Here is a 20741-nt window from a genome sequence, read left to right as displayed (position 1 = left end):
GAATCTATTCTGAGCTATATGTTCGTCAGATTACTTTTTTCGAGTTTCACCCAATTTAATAGTTAACTGTGGTTTTGCCTCAGCTTACTATTCGTTTTCTTTCAGTTTTTCACGTAAAGGCTAGTTCAGTGTATCTCATCTGTTTTTATCCATTTCGCTCGTTTTTAGTGTATTTTATACGGTCTTAGGGCATTTGTTAGCATCTATAATACAGTTGAGTCAATATGATCATGGAAAATTTAGGCAAACGACCAAGATGCCCTCTTGCTGTTACATCTGGCATTCAGTGCGACAACTGCAAAGGTTGGTTCCATGAAGCGTGCACAGCAAATGATTACAACAGACTCAGCAAGTCGAATTATAAGTGGGAATAATTTGTCAGCAAACTTGGAAAAAGAAAGTCATAAAACGGGTAGACAAGCAAGGGCGAGCAGCGAAAACAGGAATAGGGATGTCGACAGGTCTACCATCGATGGAGCATGCATAAGCACTAGTGGTGGCGTGCCGAAACTCAGCACCATCATTACGTCGACGGTAATCGACTCCTTCAGTAAACTCGGGTCTCCCAGCTCAGGGTCATTGAATGCAACAGTGGTTCCCAAAAACTCTGTAAGTGATTGGGCCCACGTTAACAGAGCTAAAAAGAACCAGGCGTCACCGTCTAAGCTGAATATTCCAAGTGTTGTACGGAAACCAACTGGTGACTTGGTCGCACAGTCTACCCCCAAGAATGTCCGTCCGGTCATCAAAGAGCCTGAGATTCAGAAATGTACTTCGACCTCCAAACAACAAGGTGCTTAACTAGAATACACTGGAAAACCTGGGAAAACAATAACGGTTCGTGATGACTCTCTCATAATCATGAACCTCATAGACAACCCTGACCTTCCTCTCAGTTTGCAGGACAAAAATGACAGGATGCTCTGGGGTGAATTAAATAAGAAGCTTGAAGTTCCTAGATTACAGCCTCTGACGATCACACGGCTCACTCGGGGAAAGGAATGTAAGCATCAAAATCACCCAAGGCTACTTCGTGTAACACTTAAGAATGCTACTGACGTAGAGGATATCCTGCTAGCTAGTCATTTACTGAAATCCGATGGGAACGTAAGAATACTGCCCGACACACCGTATTCTGAACGCAATCTCATCCGGAACATCCCTAAAGAATCTCGTGAGAAGTTTTTCCGCGGAAGAAATATAATCGTGTAAGGTGTACCGGAAAACACGAACCCTAGTCAAGCAAACTCTGATAATAAGGGAATGGAAATTCATCAAGCAGTCCTTGAGGTTCAAAAACATACTGGCCCAACATGTGACGAGACTAGCCAAGAAGGACGGTGATTCTAGACCGCGGCTAATGAGGATAACTTTCCCATCCTCTCATATGGCGGCTGCAACTGGAAGCATTTCGTGTCAACAGACATCGGTTGCCAACTGGAATCCATATGCACCACCCGGACAGGCCATATGAAGCTAGGACCAAACACAAAGGCAAGATGGAGCTGACCATTCCACTTGTGGACTGTCTTGTTTATAAAAAAGACGTGTAAACGTCAGCGCCTACCAACTCGACAAACCTTATATAGGTAGACTACCTGTTAATTCACATAAGGCTCATACAGACAAACAGGAAGGAGAAGTTCACACGTTTTAAATTGAAAGCATAAACTGCATATACATGAACGCCGCGAATCTTCCAAATAAAATGGATGAGCTACGTGAACTTAGTAATGCTAATAAGGTTCATCTGATAGGAATATCTGAAACTTGGGTATCTTCTCAGTTCTCGGACCAGGAGCTAGCAACACCTGGGATGTCTTTGTTACGCAACGACAGAAAAACAGGAATTGGGGGTGGAGTAGCCGTATACATACGATCTTGCTTGGAGGGGGGAAGCGATCACGCTGTTATAGCTTTCAGTTTTGTCAGCAAAACTGAGCTCAGATATCCCACTGACAACAGGCGCTGGAATTTCAAACGGTTGAATGTGTCAGATCTACGTATCCAACCGGAAGCCACGAAATCAGTTCGAAGACTCAGATTTAAACCTTATGAAGAGCGCCTCCAATCACTTAACCTTTACCTATTAGAGGTGACCTCATGGCTTATAGCATTCGATCTGCACTAATAAGGACTAGACACGCATGTTATTTATCACCACCCAGTGATCAATCAATTGTGATTACATCTCAGTCCTAGAGGAGTTTAGTCGCAGCTCGGATAGCTCAGTGGTAACGTCTCTGACTGTGAAGCTGGGTGACACGAGATCGAATCCTCCAGGGAGCACCAGTTCCCTCAAGATTACAGGTGCACTTTGCTGAGTGGCACGAAACCCAGGCCCAGGGTTTCCTCTTGACTACCTCCAACCACCATCTAAATCTCAATATATAGTGCCCGCAGTGTCGAATCACCTAGACTGGTGGCCACATCGCAACATGATCGATAGCATTCGATCTGCACTAATAAGGACCAGACACGCATGACATTGATCACCACCCAGTGACCAATCAATTGTGATCTAATCTGGCTAGCGATCGTAGTAGCAGTTGAGCACGGCGTTCCCACACGTGATCTGGTGCGGATGCCTGACCGAGCGCCTTCAGCTAAATGAGTCCACTCAAACTAATCTGCTCAGCATCCAATGTCGAAAACTTACAGAGCTATTTATTTCGGGGATTTATTTACCGCTACAAGTCACTCCCCCACCTAATAGGGTAGTGATGACCCTAAGACGTGGCCAGCCAGAAGTTTAAACCCAACCAGTTTGTCGTTGGTAAACACTCTTCTGATAGCTTACTAGGTTTAGCAGCGTCTGGCCGTCTTTCCTTACTATATCGGACCGAGGTACAACATAGTAAAGAAAGAAAAAGTACAATGAAAATTTCGGCTCCTCGTAAACTACATCGCTCTTTTCCAGCCGTCCTGGAAAAAAAAAGAAAATGTAAGTGCATGTCGAAATACACTCGTACGCGCGTAAAAACACAATGTCGGCGAAAAAAATGGAAAGTAAACTCATGCACACGTAATTGCGTTAAAAAATTTTTCTTTTTTATTAAATAATGTAAATATATAAACATATTAAAACTGTTATTTTTTAAATATTATATATCGTAAAAAGAAAGATCGAAATAATATAAAATGTCGAGTAGTGCCTTATGTTCAGTAGTCGTTTAAATGTTCTGGAAATCCTACTCTTCTTCCAGAACGCGTCGTTTTAAGTTTATTTTCAGATACATCCGGAGTATTATCGTGTGTGTTGGTTGAGGAATTATGAGTGTAGGAGTCGTGTTGTGCGATTGTACGGAAATGAAATCGACGTAGATAGGATTTCCTTCTAAATACGCTGCTTTTGAGCGATCGATGCTGATGCTATCGTTTGTTCCGTTCTTATCGACTATATAGTACTTAGATTCATGTTGAAGAACTTTGAAAGGTCCCTCGTATGCTGATTCGAATGGTCGTCGATGCGACTATCGTCGAACGAAAACGTGTGTACTATATCGTAAGCCAGGTTGAACGAAAACATCAATTGGTTGTGGTCGAGTGGAAGCAGGTTTAACTGAACGCATTGCGTTTGTAAGCCCGTTCGTGCAGGAGGTTAGATCCATGTTCATTGAAGAGGATGAAGGATCCACGAATTCTCCTGGAAGTCGAAGTGTCGTTCCATAAACGAGTTGAGCCGCAGTGTATCCAATGTTAGCTTTCACTGCATTGCGAATACCTAGTAAACGAGTGGAAGAGCGTCTCTATAGACCTTTTACCCCCAACTGGTATATTTTTGTTTCTATTGTCCAGCCGATTATATTTCATTTCAATGTCAACATTTAATGATGCTGAGCCTTCCTATCCCAATTACAATTTCCCTATCTTTATGAATATTCAAGACCTCAACAATAGAACTATCATTAGCTTCTCTGATAAAAATAACGTAACACTTTTGTTTATTCTACCTCATTGTTACCATGTTTAACAAAAGCTCATTATTACTACTATTGTAACTGTTATCATCTTGAAAAGTAAGTATACATTATTATTGTACGGTTTTGAAAGTTGATTCGCCGAAAAGATAATTCCTTGTTGAACCAGCCACTTTTAGTTCTTTCAAGGTTTATTCCATAACTGACGTAACGAAATTTCCGTTATGATTATCCGTAAAATTGCAGTATCTAGTGTTTGCAATTCTGAGGGATAAACGTATAGTCATTCTTTGGATGTATCTACATACTTTATCACAAAGAAATATGTAGCAAGGAACAAATGCACCAACCGAATCACACCCAAACAGTTATTATATGTATTGTGAGAAATGTACCTAATTGCTGAATAATTAAGAAATGGTAATATTTAGATAGCCTCATTTCATTTGAAGTGAAGAAACAAATGACATACCATCAGTTTGTAGTAATCTATTTTGATGCATTTGATTCCTCCTTTTGTTAAAAGCAATAAGGAAAAAATCCAGAGCTAACCTAACTATTCATCAAAATTACACGTCTTCATATTAATCTTGATTCTTACTCGTTGATGCTACTCCCAATACTAGCCTAACTAATCACTTATTTCACAGGCTTCCTGATATTGCAAAAAATTATTTTTTATTTGAGTTTCAACTTTTATGTATTTCACTTGAATTAACAACTCTATTCTTTTGTGAGAACGACGGTACTTTGTTAACATCTCTCACTGGTATACGACCAACTATAAAATACAGACCTTAAACAGTTTAAATCCATAATCGTAGATTTACATAAAATAATACTTGCAAGATGGCAAATCCAAAGTGTTAAGGAGTTGTGGTTTGCAAGCACTGACTGTTTAGAACTGATTTGGTTACTTAATTTTGGATAGTAGATTGATATTTTTATCCTTACAATAAGTACGATACAAAGAAACATCCCAATAATTAAAAAGTCAATGAAATGAGGACTGCAACTCATTGATAAAGTATAGATCCATATATTCAGCTTTGATTAAAACTTATTTAGCGAAGGCTAGAGGTGGTACTCGGTTACATGAACCGAAATAGGCGAAGAGTAAGCAATCCCTAAATAAGTATATCATTCTAATCTAGTAATGATAACTGTTCCATAACAGAAGACAAAACGCTTGTGCTACTTAAATTAGATATAATGAAAACAAGTACCTCATAGTTGAAAAAGCATGTTCACAAATAATTAATTTCATGCTAGCGAGACCAAATGAAATGATATTTGAGAAACTCAGAACTCAAATACAATGTACCGACGCTCAATTCAGTTGAAATCCCAAAGCTTTAATAAAAAGAACTGTGAATATAAATCGGACAGTAAACTAGCAACCCTTAAATTGTCTCTTCGTATTAAGAAATCAGCCGGAAACAATGAATACAAGAAAACCCAGAAGGATCAAAAAAGGTTGTTCAACAGTCTAAACAAACAATTGAAACAAGGTAATTAGAACGATTAAAACAAGATCTCTTCATGGGCAGACTATAACGAATCAAATGAATGCTATAAAATCTAGAATAGGTCATTGGTAAGAGATTAAAATTATAAGAATTATAAAACTTCCGTATACAACCCATGACTGATCAAGGTACAAGATCATTCATTAGTTTCAGTGGAAACAGGGATGCCAATAAGCAAGAAAATATAACTTCTTAATCACGACATTCATATATTTTAAAAATAACGTTAACCAAACGGTGAGTAGAGCATATTTCAAAAAGTATAATTCAAAACATAAAGTGGTTCAAAATCTCGAAATGATAGTCTAATGAACAGATCATCTCATTTTTTGATCTCAAATTGGTAAACGGTGATTCTGAATTTTCATGATCAACAGGCATAAAATGCAATTGCTTTTTAAAAGGCAAATTCAAGTGAGATAAAATATCCAGAAATTTATAAAAATCATTAGATTTTTGAGGTTTTAGCTGGTTCATTATCTGTATGTTATGTAAAATACAAAATGATAACATTAGCTTATTATGAATTTCTACAGGATAGTATGAAAAGCCTATGCATAGGGATTTGAAGAACGGCTACTATTGTTTCATTCATGCGTAAAACAGAAGCTGTCTGAAGATAAATATATGAGTGTTTCTATACATCTCAGACTAGTATTATCAGCAAAGTCACTTATTGTTAGTCTGAACTGTGTTGGTAGGCTCAGATTATCTGATTGGGATCCGGGCCGTAATTGAGACAAATAGTTAGACATCCCAGGTAACACAGCTACAAATCAGCTGCACATTCATTTCTTCCTTATCTCTACCTTGATTTTGATTTCCAAGCTCACTCCATATATTTTCTTTCGCAAACTTATTCGTACTTTATAAACCACACTCGCTTTATGAAACACCATACGAGATTAAGTTTTATTTAAATTTGGACAGTATGTCATTTAACACCTTTCATTCTATGTCCACCTACTCCCCTATTCTTTTAAACTATTGATGGTACTGTAACTTGAATATATCATGACTCTAAAGAAAACTTTTCTCACTTGTACAAAGAATTTGTACTTTGAACAATAAATAAAATAATAAAGGGATAATAATCAAAATATATCAGTTAATAACTAAATACCTGATAGGGAGATGCATGGACATGTATTCTGGGACATGAGACGGGGTTCAGCAAAGATAGGTAGTTAAGCGAAACTGGCCACTGATGATGTGTACCTGAATGTCCAGAATCAAGCCAGTAAAAGTCTGTTATGATTTGAGAAAGTCCCAATACTTGTGCAGGAACACCTTTCACGGAATCAGTGGGTAATTTTTTGGAGCGGGATAATACTGAAAATTCATATAATATCTCTGTCAAAACACAACAACCTTTGCTAAAACCAATCAGTCTTATAGGGATAGTAGATATTTGACACTGTATATTAGCTTCACAATTTAACAACTTTTTAGCTGCATTTGACAGCAAACAACTTAAATGCATCATTCCTGTCATTTTACAGATATCGTCATTTTCAAATAATGGCACACCAGATTTCGTAAAAGGCATGAAATTAACATAACAAGCTATTGAATTAGATATCCAATGTGAAGCACGAATAATCCACACATGGGGATTAGAGTCACGAAAGTGATTGGTAAATCGTACATACAAATTTTGGGCAGTATCTTCCAAATTCCATCTAATATACTGATTATTAAAATTATTTTGACTCATATTATATTCGTAATCCTAAAAATAATAAGTAGAATAAAACTGCCCTACATTAGCATTAAAGATGATTTTAACATGAAAGTATAGTTACTTTTTTTCAGAAAGAAAACGTAGGAGTGTAGAGACAAAAATTAGCCAGAAAAATCAAATCTATCCTGTCTTGAATATCATTATTACAAAACATTTTATCCACACTTTTTTGGAAAGTTAGAGGTTTTTCATTCTAGTACAAAAACAGCGGCGTCAATCACACTTCATTGTTCTTGGAAATGATTATAGTAACACTGAGATTAGGATCAATATGAACCAAAAAACTACACATATATGTGTTTATAGGAAACAGCGGGTACATTCTGTTGATCAGTGCCATCCATAACGTGACTTGGCTTCATGTTGATTCACTCTAATTATTCAACAAGAAACTGGTTGATTCAGTATTTAAAAACTGGTAAGTTAAACGTACATTAAGAAAAAATATCTATTCCGTATCAAGTCGAATAGCTTCCTTAGAAATGTGTCAGAGAGAAAAGCTTGAATCTGACTTTCTAAATAGACTTGATGGAACCCGAAGTTAAGGCCTGGAAATGTATCATTTGGCTGACTTAAGTTACTTCACAATAAAGAATACATAAGAGACTTTAATAATCCCTTATCTCACAGAGTAAAATTACATCAATTCAGTTGGTCGTAATTAACATACGATCTGGCACATTATTGTCATGAGATCCTAGTCGTTTGTATAATATACTACTTTACCTTCTGGTACTGAAACTAAACAAAGACTTACATTATTCTTGAAACGTAAAATCACTTTCGAAAGAAGTTAAATCAGTGTCTAACACTTTCTATTCTTAGAATAACCTGACGAAATTTTAATACAGACACAAAAACATTATACCGATTTGTAGCTTCTTAATCCAACTGGGAAGAAAACAATATTTTAAAATGTGCATAAAATGTCGCAACTTAAGAATTAATTAGTTATCTAAACATAAGCTTGTTACGATAAATATGTCATATGACGTCAAATAATTTGTAATTGATTGGTGACTTGGTGGTGATCAATGCCATGTATATCAAGTCCTTCTTAGTACAGATCGAATCCTATTAACCAAGTTGCAATGTGGTCACCAGTCTAGGTGACTCGACATTGCGTGCACTATGTTGAGATAAGATGGTGGTTGGAGGTAGTCAACAGGAAACCCTGGACCTAGGTTTCGTGGTACAGGTACACCTTACTGACGAGTGCCAAGTAGCACAAAACCTAGGTCCAGGGTTTCTTATTGACTACCTCCGACCACCATCCGAAGTCAAATAATATTAGGAAACAACGAAAATAGATAGTACACGGTTGTGAAATATAAAGAATGAAAATGAAAGATAACAGGGTTTTTTGAAGCATTGTTCACATGGTCGAGTTAAGTATCACGTACAGGGAGCAGGTTGGTTAGTGAACTTTTATCGATTGATGTGAATAAATAATACATTTAGGGCATATGAACACCACTTACCACAACGCTTTATGCTAGCCGGAGAAATAGTTAGGCATCAAGGGTTTTCGACTGATCAAACCAATTTTGGTGGCCTGCATGAATACCTGAGCTACCTGTTCCTGCCACCTAGATATTTCGAAAGGTTATTTGTTTTTGTTTGTATTAACACACCATTATGTCTATTAATCGCATAACCTATTCAGGTGCGTTTCTGAAAGTCAGTCAGTCAGTAACAACGTAGAACTTCGTACGTACGTACATCAGTTCGAGTTGCCACACGACATTAGCACAGAGATGCAGTTGTCGATTCAAATCCCGTAGTGGTAGAGGTGGTAAGAGTATAAGTAGTAATCGGAAACCTTAAGGTTTGAAGATGTTATTTAAAGAGTATAATCCAGTGAAATAAATTTGGAAAGAGTAAAAAGAACGGGACATGAAGAATTCAGAAGACTAGAATTTGGGAGAACACAAAGAATGTATGCACCTGAGCCATTGCAAATGATTTTGAGCCATGTCATTCAAGGTCTCTAACCATCGGTTGCTATCATTTCGCGGTCCCCAACCAGGTAGTCTACACCTACCAACATGACTCAGTCCACTTGTCAGTGACTTCATGGACTTGTGCAATGTTTTGGTCTGGCCGCCCCTAGCTTTCTTCCAACCTACTCCTATACCACGGAACATCGCTGTATAAGTCACAAGAACGTACAATCAGAGACATTATGGTGGCTGGCAATATGGATTAAAAGAATGAAAATTATTCAGGTGTCGATTCCCGAACTGCTAACATACTTTGGGTTGAGAGACATCGTCCAACATGGCGACCGCCTGCACCAAACCAACGATGGACTCAAATAGACCATATTGCCATCAGTCATCGTTGGAAAGGGTCGAAAGAAGATTGTCGCTCATTCTGGAATACCTGTTTGGACTCCAACCATGCTCTAACACGGGCACGCATCTGCAAGTGCCCCATTGGACGCAGAAAAGCTATACTAAAAAGACCCATCGGAATTGAATTGAGTGACGAGAAAATCGAAAGTAGGTTCCAGGAACAACTGAGGTCACACTTAGGTAGTTCTGAAAACGAGGCTGACCCAGATGTTGCTCGGAAAGATATCTAAACAACTGTGGAAATAGCAGTGACATCTGTGAGTGATTTACACCAAAGGGTTACAAAAAGCCAATGGGTTTCTTCTAAGTCTATTGCACTGATGGATTCTCGTAAACTCATCTCATCAGACTCTGAACACGATGAAGAGCGAAAACAAATCATATCTAGGTTAAGCAAAAGTCTAAGGAACGACCGTGAGCATTGGTGGGCAACGAAAGCGAAAGAGATGGAAAAGGCGGTGGCTGTAAATAACACAATACAGCTCTATAGACCAATAAAAAAGACTGGAATTAATAAGTCAAGTGTATGTGAGACTATCTCGGAAAAAACGACACTCCTATTTGCACCCAGTCTAGACGTTTAAAACGATGGGTGGGATATTTTAAAGAGAAGTTCAGCTGACCTTCAGCTACTCTACAACTACCCACCACTTCCAGACAGCGTGGATGGAACATCGAAGTAGGTCCTCCGATTCTATCTGAAGTTCGAGAGACTATAGTTAATCTGAAACGAGGAAGAGCAGCTGGTCCAGATGGATTGGTCCCAGATGTCTTTAACTATGGTGGTCCAGTTTTAGCGATTAACTTGACTAGTATGTTAACTTATTTATTTATTTCAACACATAGATATTGGTACAAAGAGGCACCAAATATATATGCGCCACACAAATCTCATTCGATATATGCGAGGGCTATGATACTGCCCGGGTGCCCGAGTCGGAGCAGGTGGTTTTCTTAGGAGGCCACTCCCAGAGCCTTCGACCTGAAGGTCTGATCTACAAGGCAGTGGAGCATCGTAAGGAGATGCAGTCCCATGGAAGCCGGTGACCAACAATTGGTTTATACGCCATTTGTTCCCGCAGGATACTGGAGCCCATATGCACCATTGGTTTGGAATCCGGTTAAAGCGCCGGGCATTCGCTATTCGTCCTCTCATTTTCGTAAACAACACCCCCGCCACGAGAAGGCAGTGAGTAGTTGGACGTAATCCCATCTGACTGGTCACAATCACTGATCGTCCCAATATAAAAGAAAGGGTCAAAATCATCTTATGACAACCATAGAGAGATTAATTTAACTAATATGGCATCTAAAATACTAGCCTCAATAATTATCGGACGCCCAAAAAAACTCATGAACTGCAAACACGAGAGAATCAAGTTGGTTTCAGACCTGGTCGTGACTGCATCGACCACATAATCACCATTCGTCAGGTTTCGGAACACAAGCATGTTTATCGGCGTTCAACAATGACAGTTTTTGTTGACTGAAAAGCAGCAGCATATGACTGTAGACCAAAAGCTTCTGTGGCAGTGTCTGTCATTGAAAGGTGTGCCTCAGAGGTACATAAACCTTGTGAAGGCTCTTTACTCGAACACTACCAATCGAGTCAGAGCTTATGGCGAACTGTCACCTGTTTTTGCAACATCAAGTGGTGTCTGTCAAGGCTGTCCACTTTCTCCATTTTTGTTTAACTTCATCATAGACCTACTGATGGAAATAACATTCTCATCGACTGAATTTTCGGGCAATGATCTCCTTCCAGGAGGTCCACTTATCGACTTGAAATACACAGACGACACAGTCCTGTTTGGCAAAGACGTTGATAAAATCCAGTCATTTGGTAGCACTAAGCAACAATGCCAGAATGTTTTGAATGCGCTTCTTCCCCTCTAATTGCAAGTTGTTGTTTCAGGATTGGTCTGTGTCAACACCTGAACTAAGGATAGGGAGTGAAGTAGTCGAACGCGTCGACAACCTCACTTATCTTGGAAGTCTGATCGGCCCTAATGGGTCGGTGTCTGACGAAATCTCAGCACGGATTCGAAAGGCTCGTTAGGCTTTTGCCAACGTACGTCACCTATGGCGAAGGCGAGATATCCGTCTATTAATAAAAGAACGAGTATTAGGGAACGATGGTAAATCAGTTGATGAGGTTGTGAATCTTCATCGACTGAGATAGTTGGGAACACGTGTTACGTATGCCTGAACACCGATTACCATAATGTGCAATGCTAGCTGATGTTGGGGATGGTTAGAAGAAAGTTAGGGGCGGCCAAACCAAAACGTGGTATCAGTCCTTGAAGTCACTAACTTCTAGTCTGAGCCATGTTGCTAGATGCAGACTACTTGATTGCGGTCCGCGTGACTATCGTAACCAATGGTTGGATACTCTTGGTGACATGGCTGAGAATCGATAACAATGGCGTAGGTGTATACACTCTCTGTCTTCCCTCAAACCATGAGATTAAAATTGCTTCATATCTTTGTTTCATATATTACCACCACTGGATTAACTACTTCTATGAATCCGGTGTTCATCTTGTTGTGCTAATGGGGTATGGCAACTTGGACCGATGCACATATGTGCCTGGTCTTACGTTGTAGCTGACTGACTAACTTTGGGCTGAGAATTACTCTACATTGTCCTAAAAATATAATATTGAATAAAACCATAATAATAATAATCCTTATAGTTCCATGGCATCAACCCTTTTTATGTGTGGTTGAGTACGTTTCTTCGTCAGATTTCGCAACAGATAGTCAATCCATATTCAGTCATACGTACATACATAGACTAACATTTTATTTTACTACGGACGGTACAACACCTATGTCTATAACAGACAAGCTTCGTTTAAATAGTATGATCAAAATCGATATCCAGAATAAAAATAACTAGTCGAAACACATTTTATCCATTCATAAAACTCACCTGTACATCACCTCCAAAATAAACCAAATTAACAGTAGGATTCACTTTTGTTCCGAGGAAAATTACATCATTACGTTTCTTAAGATAACCCACACAATTCTTAAGTTCACGCTTTATTAAACACATCTTGAAATTTAATCTATAGCCAGAGAGAAAGAGGATTTTTACTATAAGCAAAGGTTTTTGAAAAGTAATATGCTGTTTATTAGTTTGCTTTTGTTTAAAAAATGAATCGATCTAAGAACTATCACTGAAGAGTATTTATCGGATACTTATTAAGTAACTAGCTTTGCTAGTAAAATATTCCAATTTAGTTATTCACCTATAAAAAATGTAAGACCTGATACAAATGTACATCGGTTCCGATTGCCACACTACTGCAACACAGCGGGGAAAAGTGAACAAAAATACCAGTGCGCACTTATCTAGTACTCAAGGTCAACAAGTTAATTGGTTTCAATGATTTCCCTAATCTGGAATTTTTATAAACAACAATCAAGTCTTAATTGACTGGAGAATGAATGATCTATCGGTTGATTTCTCCTAATCACCTATAACATTTGGTCATGTTTGTTTTGCGTTCATATTCATCATAGAAACATTTTATTTTATTCCATAAAAACCTATTCATTTGACTAGTGATATTGTTTTCGATTTTGAACTATCCAGAAACTTAAGTCGATAATATGGTTTTGTGAGGATCTATCACTCGACCACAACATATTATTGGGGTCATCTATCGACCGGCATTTTAACCATTTATTTCAACAATCAAAAATGTCTCGTTAATCATCGAAAATTTCATCTATAAAGGTGGTAACGAGGATAAGGTGAAAATTAGTTTTTAAAATCCTTACTACTATAGATGGGTAGAACTTATTGTTCATCAAGTTAGGGCGGTCGTAGACCAGAATGCTTCCAAATGAATCAAAATCTGATCACAACTAACACGTTAATAACTTACAACTGAATACAGTTCACAATGAAGAATGCAATAGAGACCAAAATCTCAGTTCATGCAACAATACAATGGTCGAAAGCAATGACGTACCTAAGTGGATATAGACCTGAAGTTACTGAAAATTCAAATGCAGTCATGCAATATCAGTAAGACTTCCCAGGGAATTCTTCAATTTCAAGTCCAGAACCTACAATTTCAGTCACACATCATTAATCAGAGTCTACAGTACATATGTCAGATCAACCCTCACAAAACACATCGAATAATCTCACGAGAACCACTTACTTTCGCAATTACAGCACACGACCACTTTAGGTGCTTACATTATTATGAATCAACTCATGCAACAAATGAAAGAGGAAATGAAGTATCTTACATTTTATATCAATAAGGCTGTTGTAATCAGAAAAAGAAACAAAAATATGGCTCATGGTCAATGTACAAACATGTAAGTTTTAAAAAGATTTAACTATGCTTTATTTATCTTTGAAAAAAACAAGATACAGAACAATTGCAACTTGGCCAAACAGGTATCCAGTCACAGTTTAAAGCACAAGAAACTTACGGCAAGAATACTTGATTATAATTGTTCAGAGGAGCAATCTATGATATTGTTCACATACTAAATGATTTAAGATATACCATAAAATTTGTTTCCATACGATACTACAAGCTATGGATACATTTTCTACAGAAAACGACAGAAAAGCCTCCAGGAGGTTCATTTAACTAAACATGCAGTCTTTTCTAGACCTGTACTTAGAGAGAGGTACAAATTTCACACGAACTTATGTATAAATAACCTTCAACAGGATAATAATTAGAATGAAATCAGGCGAGATTATAAGTTATGGACGAACCAATCACGTATAAGATAACAGGTCTCGGATTTTGGCACGAAATTCACTCATTCATTCGTACAAACAGAGTTTTGGCACTATACCTGATGTCAGTTCGTGATGAAAACCCTAAACCTAATTTCGAACTTTAATCATAAACTGTAAATCATAATTTTAATCCATCACACACGTCTACAACTCTCATTTGGACCTGGTTACTAGGTGGGCACTTTCAAGGTCAGTCTGGCGTCGCTCAATAGTCGTCCATAAATCAGTCTCCCCAAAAATAAAAAATATCAGAAACAAAAGCAGTTCTAAACTTTAGTAACACTTTCGCAAAGCTTCTTTTATGAAAAACAGTTAGAGCATATCGCGATTGTTGTTGGAGATTTAAACAGTTGATGAAAGTTAAGAGCGGAGTAGGACACACAATCTTTTAGACGTATCTGAATTTTGATGGTCTTAATACGCGTTTGATAGTGTAATGTCAGTAAACGACGAATGTCACTTAACGCTTTTATATTGTCATTAAAAGCAATGGAGCAGGACATCAGTCAGTCAGCTACAACGTAGGACCAGGCACATAAGTGCATCGGTTCAAGTTGTCATACCTCAATAGCACAACAGTTGCCACATCTTCACAAAATAATAGATTGAAGCAGAAAGGAAAAGAATGAAGCTAGCCAAATTTCAGGAAAGAGATTTTTGATGTTAAGTGTGGGAACTGACGATTCAACTTGACTACCCAACTCATGAGAGGTGATATCTTGAAACAACCTCAAGTATAAAACAATGTCGTAAAATCGCATGAATAAAGTAAATAAATACATATGTAACTGCGGTAATATTATGAGAGTTGACTACAATTTTGTTCTTCAAAAAATTTACCATATACAACGAAAATTTGTAAAGTAACTGAGATCCCACATCTTTTTAAATTATCCTCTTTTGACTCACTTGAGAAATGGCAGGAAAACTTGGCATACCGAATAGTTTGGAAACAGCTTACTATTTTCAAACCATTGCTCAACATCTATTGATCAAAAATATTCATTCAGTAGATCATAACATTCCAAACTACAATGAAAATACCGTGTTTTTCTGGACTTGTAGATGAATAGCCAAGAAAAGGATTCACTATTATTTACTATCAAAAAGCCTGGCACAATCGGACAAAAAGATGGGCCACACAAAAAAGTATCGAAAATATTTTGGAGGAATATAAGGGAGGAAAGTAGTGTGATCAATAAAGAAGTTTTAAAAAATAGAATACAGTGGGAGATAACAACCAACTAAAGATACAAGAACGAAAGTTTTTTCCAGATAGGAAAAATTATCGAACTATTGTGGAAAGTCGAATAAAATATTGCAACAAAGTTGCCATTGTTTTTTATTCTGAACCATACAAAAACCTCTCAACAAAGTTGGACCACGTTTAAGATCTCAACGGAGGAAATGTGATGGACCGACAGATCCAAGTACTAAACTGCTTCCTTTCATACTACGGTGACGTGTTATAAACTGATAGCCTCTTCGCTTTCTCCAACTATTCCTAGCACCAGTATATAATGGGCGATGTGGGAGCCACTAGGATAAAATTTGTAGTCATTGTCCCTATAATGGAGAGATAGGATTACCGGCAAGAAGTTACACAAGCGTAGAGTAGAAAAAAGCTGATAGTTTGGACTAGAACAATCTGAGTGACTTATTTATCTATCTTTAACACACAATGCTGATTATTCAGTAAATGAATATCAGAGTTTGTTTCAGCCATCATCTTTATAAGAAAATATGTTGATCATTGTTCTGTTCATCAAGAATTAGTTGGAAGTCTCCACTATTATGTTCAAACTTTAGTGTACTTCAGAATATTGATACCTTAAACTCAGTGACTCAATTTAAGGAAAGAAGAAATCACTTGTTATATACAATATAAATGATTTATTTGAAGTTTATATTATGTAAACACATGTAAGGCTTTGACTATATGTAGATCCGTTTTGTAAGTGTAAAATAAGTATGATTAATTTATTTATAAGTTGTTGAGATGCTAATTATCATATTCACATTAAATCAAAGATCATCTTGTTATACCCAGAAATTTTGATGCATAAATGCTTAGGTCAGCTTTGCTTTGGTACTTATACAAGACTTGTTATTTATTAACCCTTTATTCAACATATATTAATACGTGACATTAATTGTGTAAAATTATGTTCGAACTAATCTCAGTGATTGAAATTTAAGTAATTCTAACGTTTCGTCGAACATACGTGTCTGGACTTATTCAGGGTAATTATTTAAATTTCAATCACTGAGATTAATTCGAATATAATTTTATATAAATAATGTCTTCTATGTTCTCAGCGCCCAGTTTCTGTCAAAATATTCATTCAAATGTATTAATATGGTTAGGGAGCTCTATTTTATTGGTAAAAATTTTACAATGATGAAATACGGAGTTGTTGTCTATAAGAAGATGGATTACAGAATAGAAACAAAAACTATAATTGTACATTTTCATCTGAAAGAATTTGGTAGTCGCACATGCCTTACTATATTATTTATGACCGGACGGACATTCTTGGGGGTAGACTGTGCTACCAAGTCGCCAGTTGGTTTCCGTACAACACTTGGAATATTCAGCTTAGACGGTGACGCCGTCCGTCCGTCCGGTCATCAAAGAGCCTGAGATTCAGAAACGTACTTCGACCTCCAAACAACAAGGTGCTTAACTAGAATACACTGGAAAACCTGGGAAAACAATAACGGTTCGTGATGACTCTCTCATAATCATGAACCTCATAGACAACCCTGACCTTCCTCTCAGTTTGCAGGACAAAAATGACAGGACATATATTCCGGATCCAATCAGTTTACGTGAATTACTTAGAACCAGGTTCCTTTCTTCCACCGTGTTGAATGTAACCTTTAGGAGGCGGTTTTTCTGAGGACTTTCGGAATCCACCTTTTTTCCTATTCTATAAAGCTTACAAATACTAACTCCTGAAACTGTATCTGGGAGTAGTTTACTTAATGATGTCTTAATATGATTGAGATCATGTTCAAATCTTGCCTTTGATTCAGTGTCTGAAGATTCTCTTATCTTATGAAAAATGACTGATCTCTCAGAGATGTCTTTTCACGCGGTGAGGATTTTTCTTCTGATAAAGTCCCTTCCAATGTCTTGCTGACCAGCTGCGTTTTGCCTACAGCCTTTTTCTTCTTATTTTTTTTCTTCTTACCGAAGTCCATTTGTCACCACTCAGAACAGCCACACCTGGACTATGTGGAACGGTGAGTTTTATCCGGATCTTCTGTTTCGACTAGAGGTGTATGACTGCCGATGTCAATATCAAGCGACACTTCATTTCTCGTTAATGTCAACGGAGATTTCACGTTCCCGTCAACCGCAGTCAGGTGTTTAATGAGTCCAGTAGCAGCACTTACTACACTGACACATTCTTCATCGTCAGTGCTCCTGTTATCAGTGCTTCCGCCATCGTTTTTCTTGCAGGCCAAAGCCAATAGGCCCATAGCCTCCTGTATTAGTACCTTTTTATCCGTACAGCAGAACACACAAAGCCAATGCGAGTTAGGCTTCGAGCATCTTTTGTAAGCCGTCGGACTTAGTCGTGTACATATTTTGTGATACCACTTTTTACAGTCGTCACACTGCATTCCCTCCTCAACGGAGAACAAACAATTTGGTTGCCCACATTTGTGAGTCTTACCAACCATTGTAATTCGATTTAAAAGGTTTAAAAACAAAAAATGATAACAATGTGAACACAAGTGTTAGTCAAGGACTAAAAACAGGTACCCAGGACAAAATGTAGCAAAAAATTTCAAACTTTAACCAAAGAACTCTTAGTTAAAGTAGACCAAGAATGCTTTTTAGTGCAATAAGTACCAAAAGCAAGTATAATCACAACAAGTACAAAAATCACTGCCCCTAACATTTCGAATAAAAGAATGACGATAGATTACAGTTGACTATGATCAAACATATATCCAGTAAATTCATGACAAACCAACCTGGACGATTTCAAAGCAACCAAAGATGTACCGGAAACCCAGTCTATCAAGTACCGTCAAAATTCGTGAAGTTAGTAGAAGTTAGTAGAGAAAGGCTTAAACCCGCCATAGTTTTGTAGTGCCCGAACCGATCATACGGTTATAACTGTCCCGAGCTCACAATTTTAGGGGAAATTTTGGGGTTATTGTGCTATTTCCCCAAAATGTGCCAAATTTTTCCCAAAATTGGGAGCTCGGGATAGTAACAACAGCAGTTGCTGTTAAAGTAGAAACACCCGATGATATGCATATAAATTCTCCATCTAATTAGTTGACTGAAAACGCCAAATTGATCGTATTGAACCAACCAGTCAACTGATAAATAGTTTTCAAGTCAGAAGTCGCTTCTTACTGTTGCTTTGCCTTTCTCAAGGACAACCTTGAGGTTGAATACCCACCATTGTAAACGAGATTGATCAAGAAGGAAAAATCACTGAAATACTTCAGTCTTCAAAATTAAGCGTAAAATATAGAGTGGAATATAATAATGACTAAGATTTTCAGCGTTGTAAAAGTTTAATCTCTCTATTAATTTATCAAAAGTGGATGCATCACAGATCATCTCCCGCTGTTCACGTTGATCTGAGGTTTGTTTTGTTTTTTTGAAAATCTTCCGAAATGAGCGTCAACGTTGGTACATTTACTGTACCTCTGCGTTAATCAGTCAAAAAGTTCATCAAAACCCTTTATTTGGCCAACTACTGGACTAAATGGTGGAATAAAATTACTATGTGAGGTGATTTCTTGAAGACCAACGACTGTGATCTAGGTTTCGTGCAAACTTTGTTGTTCTTCAAGTCGCCTAGCGAAATATGTTTGAAATTAATCAATTCTGGTCACTTAATTTATCAGCAAATATGAGATATGAAACACGAATACACTGTTGAACTAATAATCAGAGTACTACCTTATTTGTTAGGTAACAGTAAAGGTGCCACATGTATTCGGAATTTCACAACATTCTCAAACGTAGTGCAGGACCAGTGAAATGTCACTGAGCCCTAGCCAAATCATCCGGCAGTTGGATCACTGAATGTCGAACAGATCATCGTTCCCTGCCAAGGTCATGTACAACCAACGCGCATCAGTTATTAGTATGCCATGGACTGACCCATGTGGCAGTCGTCTTACTTTCGTGCCATTCCGAAACACCGAGAGACGATGAATGAAGTATACTGAATCATTCAATTCAGAAGTAAGAAATGAACAGGTCCGAAAATACATTTGAAAAGCTGTAGTGACGTACGTTTATCAAGAGAACGCAATTGGTATAATGGAAAGAACTATTATTATAACCATTTGTTCCACTGGTTATTTTACTATACTTGTTTGTTTAACTGTACTAAAGACATTCTTCCTTCCGTCGGTTGTGACCTTGCACGAACTTACGTTTGCTCAGTAGTTTCGCTTGTACTCCTTTGGCACGATCTCGGTATTATTCCGATATCACGAGATCGCCAACAAATATATATCGTCACAACCTTCAGTCACCTTCTGATTTCTGGTTTACCCGGAGGTTTAGCCTGTTCTGGTACGCAATCTTCTTGTAGTGGTGATCATAGTCAAACGCGACTCGACGCCAAACTACAAATGTTGAACGCGAAACTAAGAACACTTTTCAATCGTGGTCAAATCTTCCCAAAAAGCCAATTGCAGTGAGTCTATTACTTATCTATTCACGTCTGTTGCACATTTCCACATTTTTTTTCAATATATAATATTCTGTCAACAACTTGAGATGACCGATAACGATAGGAATGGTATTATTATTATGAACTCTGACGTACAGGTTGTCCACTTTCGACCTGTCTTCTATACCCTACAATCCGGAAGTTTGGTTCGCGGCACTGAAGTCTCTGTTCGAGACCCTCCGCACTACGAGCCAACGGCAAAAATATGCCTACGCTCTGGAATCTTTACCAATGTATCACATAGTCGCTGTCCGTGAGGTTTTCCCCAACCGCAATGTACCTAAAGTTTATGACCGCCTCGAGGAGGCGATCCTCAGACATTTCCACCCATGTAGGGAGGAACAGTCGGGGACATTATTAGCACGTCACCCCCTAGGTAATGCTAAGCTGAGCCACCACCTCACGCACCTGCAATCTCTTGCAGGACCCACGGCAGCTGATTTTGAAATTGTTAAGTAATTTTGGCTCGAATCGTTACCAGCACACATCCAACCAACGATCACGGCCCTGCTCGAGGATGCGCTACTCAACCAGGTGGCCTTCATAGCGGACAAAATATTGGCAAGGACTGGCATTCGAGTCAACTTTAAAGTTACCTGAACGTCACGTTCGAACGTGGATATCAAAGCTAGTCGCTTCCCGGTTCAGGGTGATAGGAGCGGTCGTATTCATACACGTCTTAACTTCC

At 38.0% G+C, this 20741-nt stretch overlaps 1 protein-coding gene across 1 annotated transcript; it reads right to left on the bottom strand.

Moving 5' to 3' along the window:
- Positions 1–3032: 3032 nt before the first annotated feature.
- MS3_00002044 (uncharacterized protein) lies at positions 3033–18760 on the bottom strand. Its single transcript, XM_051209598.1, has 4 exons — positions 13537–18760; positions 12486–12624; positions 6573–7181; positions 3033–5929 (listed from the first exon to the last, which is right to left on the bottom strand). The coding sequence occupies exons 1-4, from the start codon at positions 13581–13583 to the stop codon at positions 5717–5719; spliced, it is 1008 nt and encodes a 335-aa protein (XP_051075054.1). The 5' UTR covers positions 13584–18760; the 3' UTR covers positions 3033–5716.
- Positions 18761–20741: the final 1981 nt, after the last annotated feature.

This window comes from Schistosoma haematobium, chromosome 1 (genome assembly GCF_000699445.3).
Source record: "Schistosoma haematobium chromosome 1, whole genome shotgun sequence".
In the NCBI taxonomy this organism is placed as follows: domain Eukaryota; kingdom Metazoa; phylum Platyhelminthes; class Trematoda; order Strigeidida; family Schistosomatidae; genus Schistosoma; species Schistosoma haematobium.
The sequence above is the reverse complement of the archived record's forward strand: the minus strand, read 5'-3'. Positions and strand labels throughout refer to the sequence as shown.

Excerpts from the sequence above, each read along its gene's own strand:
- MS3_00002044 (XM_051209598.1), bottom strand. The coding sequence starts at position 13,583 with ATGACTGCATTTGAATTTTCAGTAACTTCAGGTCTATATCCACTTAG. Across the intron at positions 7,182-12,485 it reads ATTTTGGAGGTGATGTACAG|GATTACGAATATAATATGAG; the intron begins GTGAGTTTTATG and ends TATTATTTTTAG. Across the intron at positions 5,930-6,572 it reads TCCATGCATCTCCCTATCAG|ATAATGAACCAGCTAAAACC; the intron begins GTATTTAGTTAT and ends CATAACATACAG.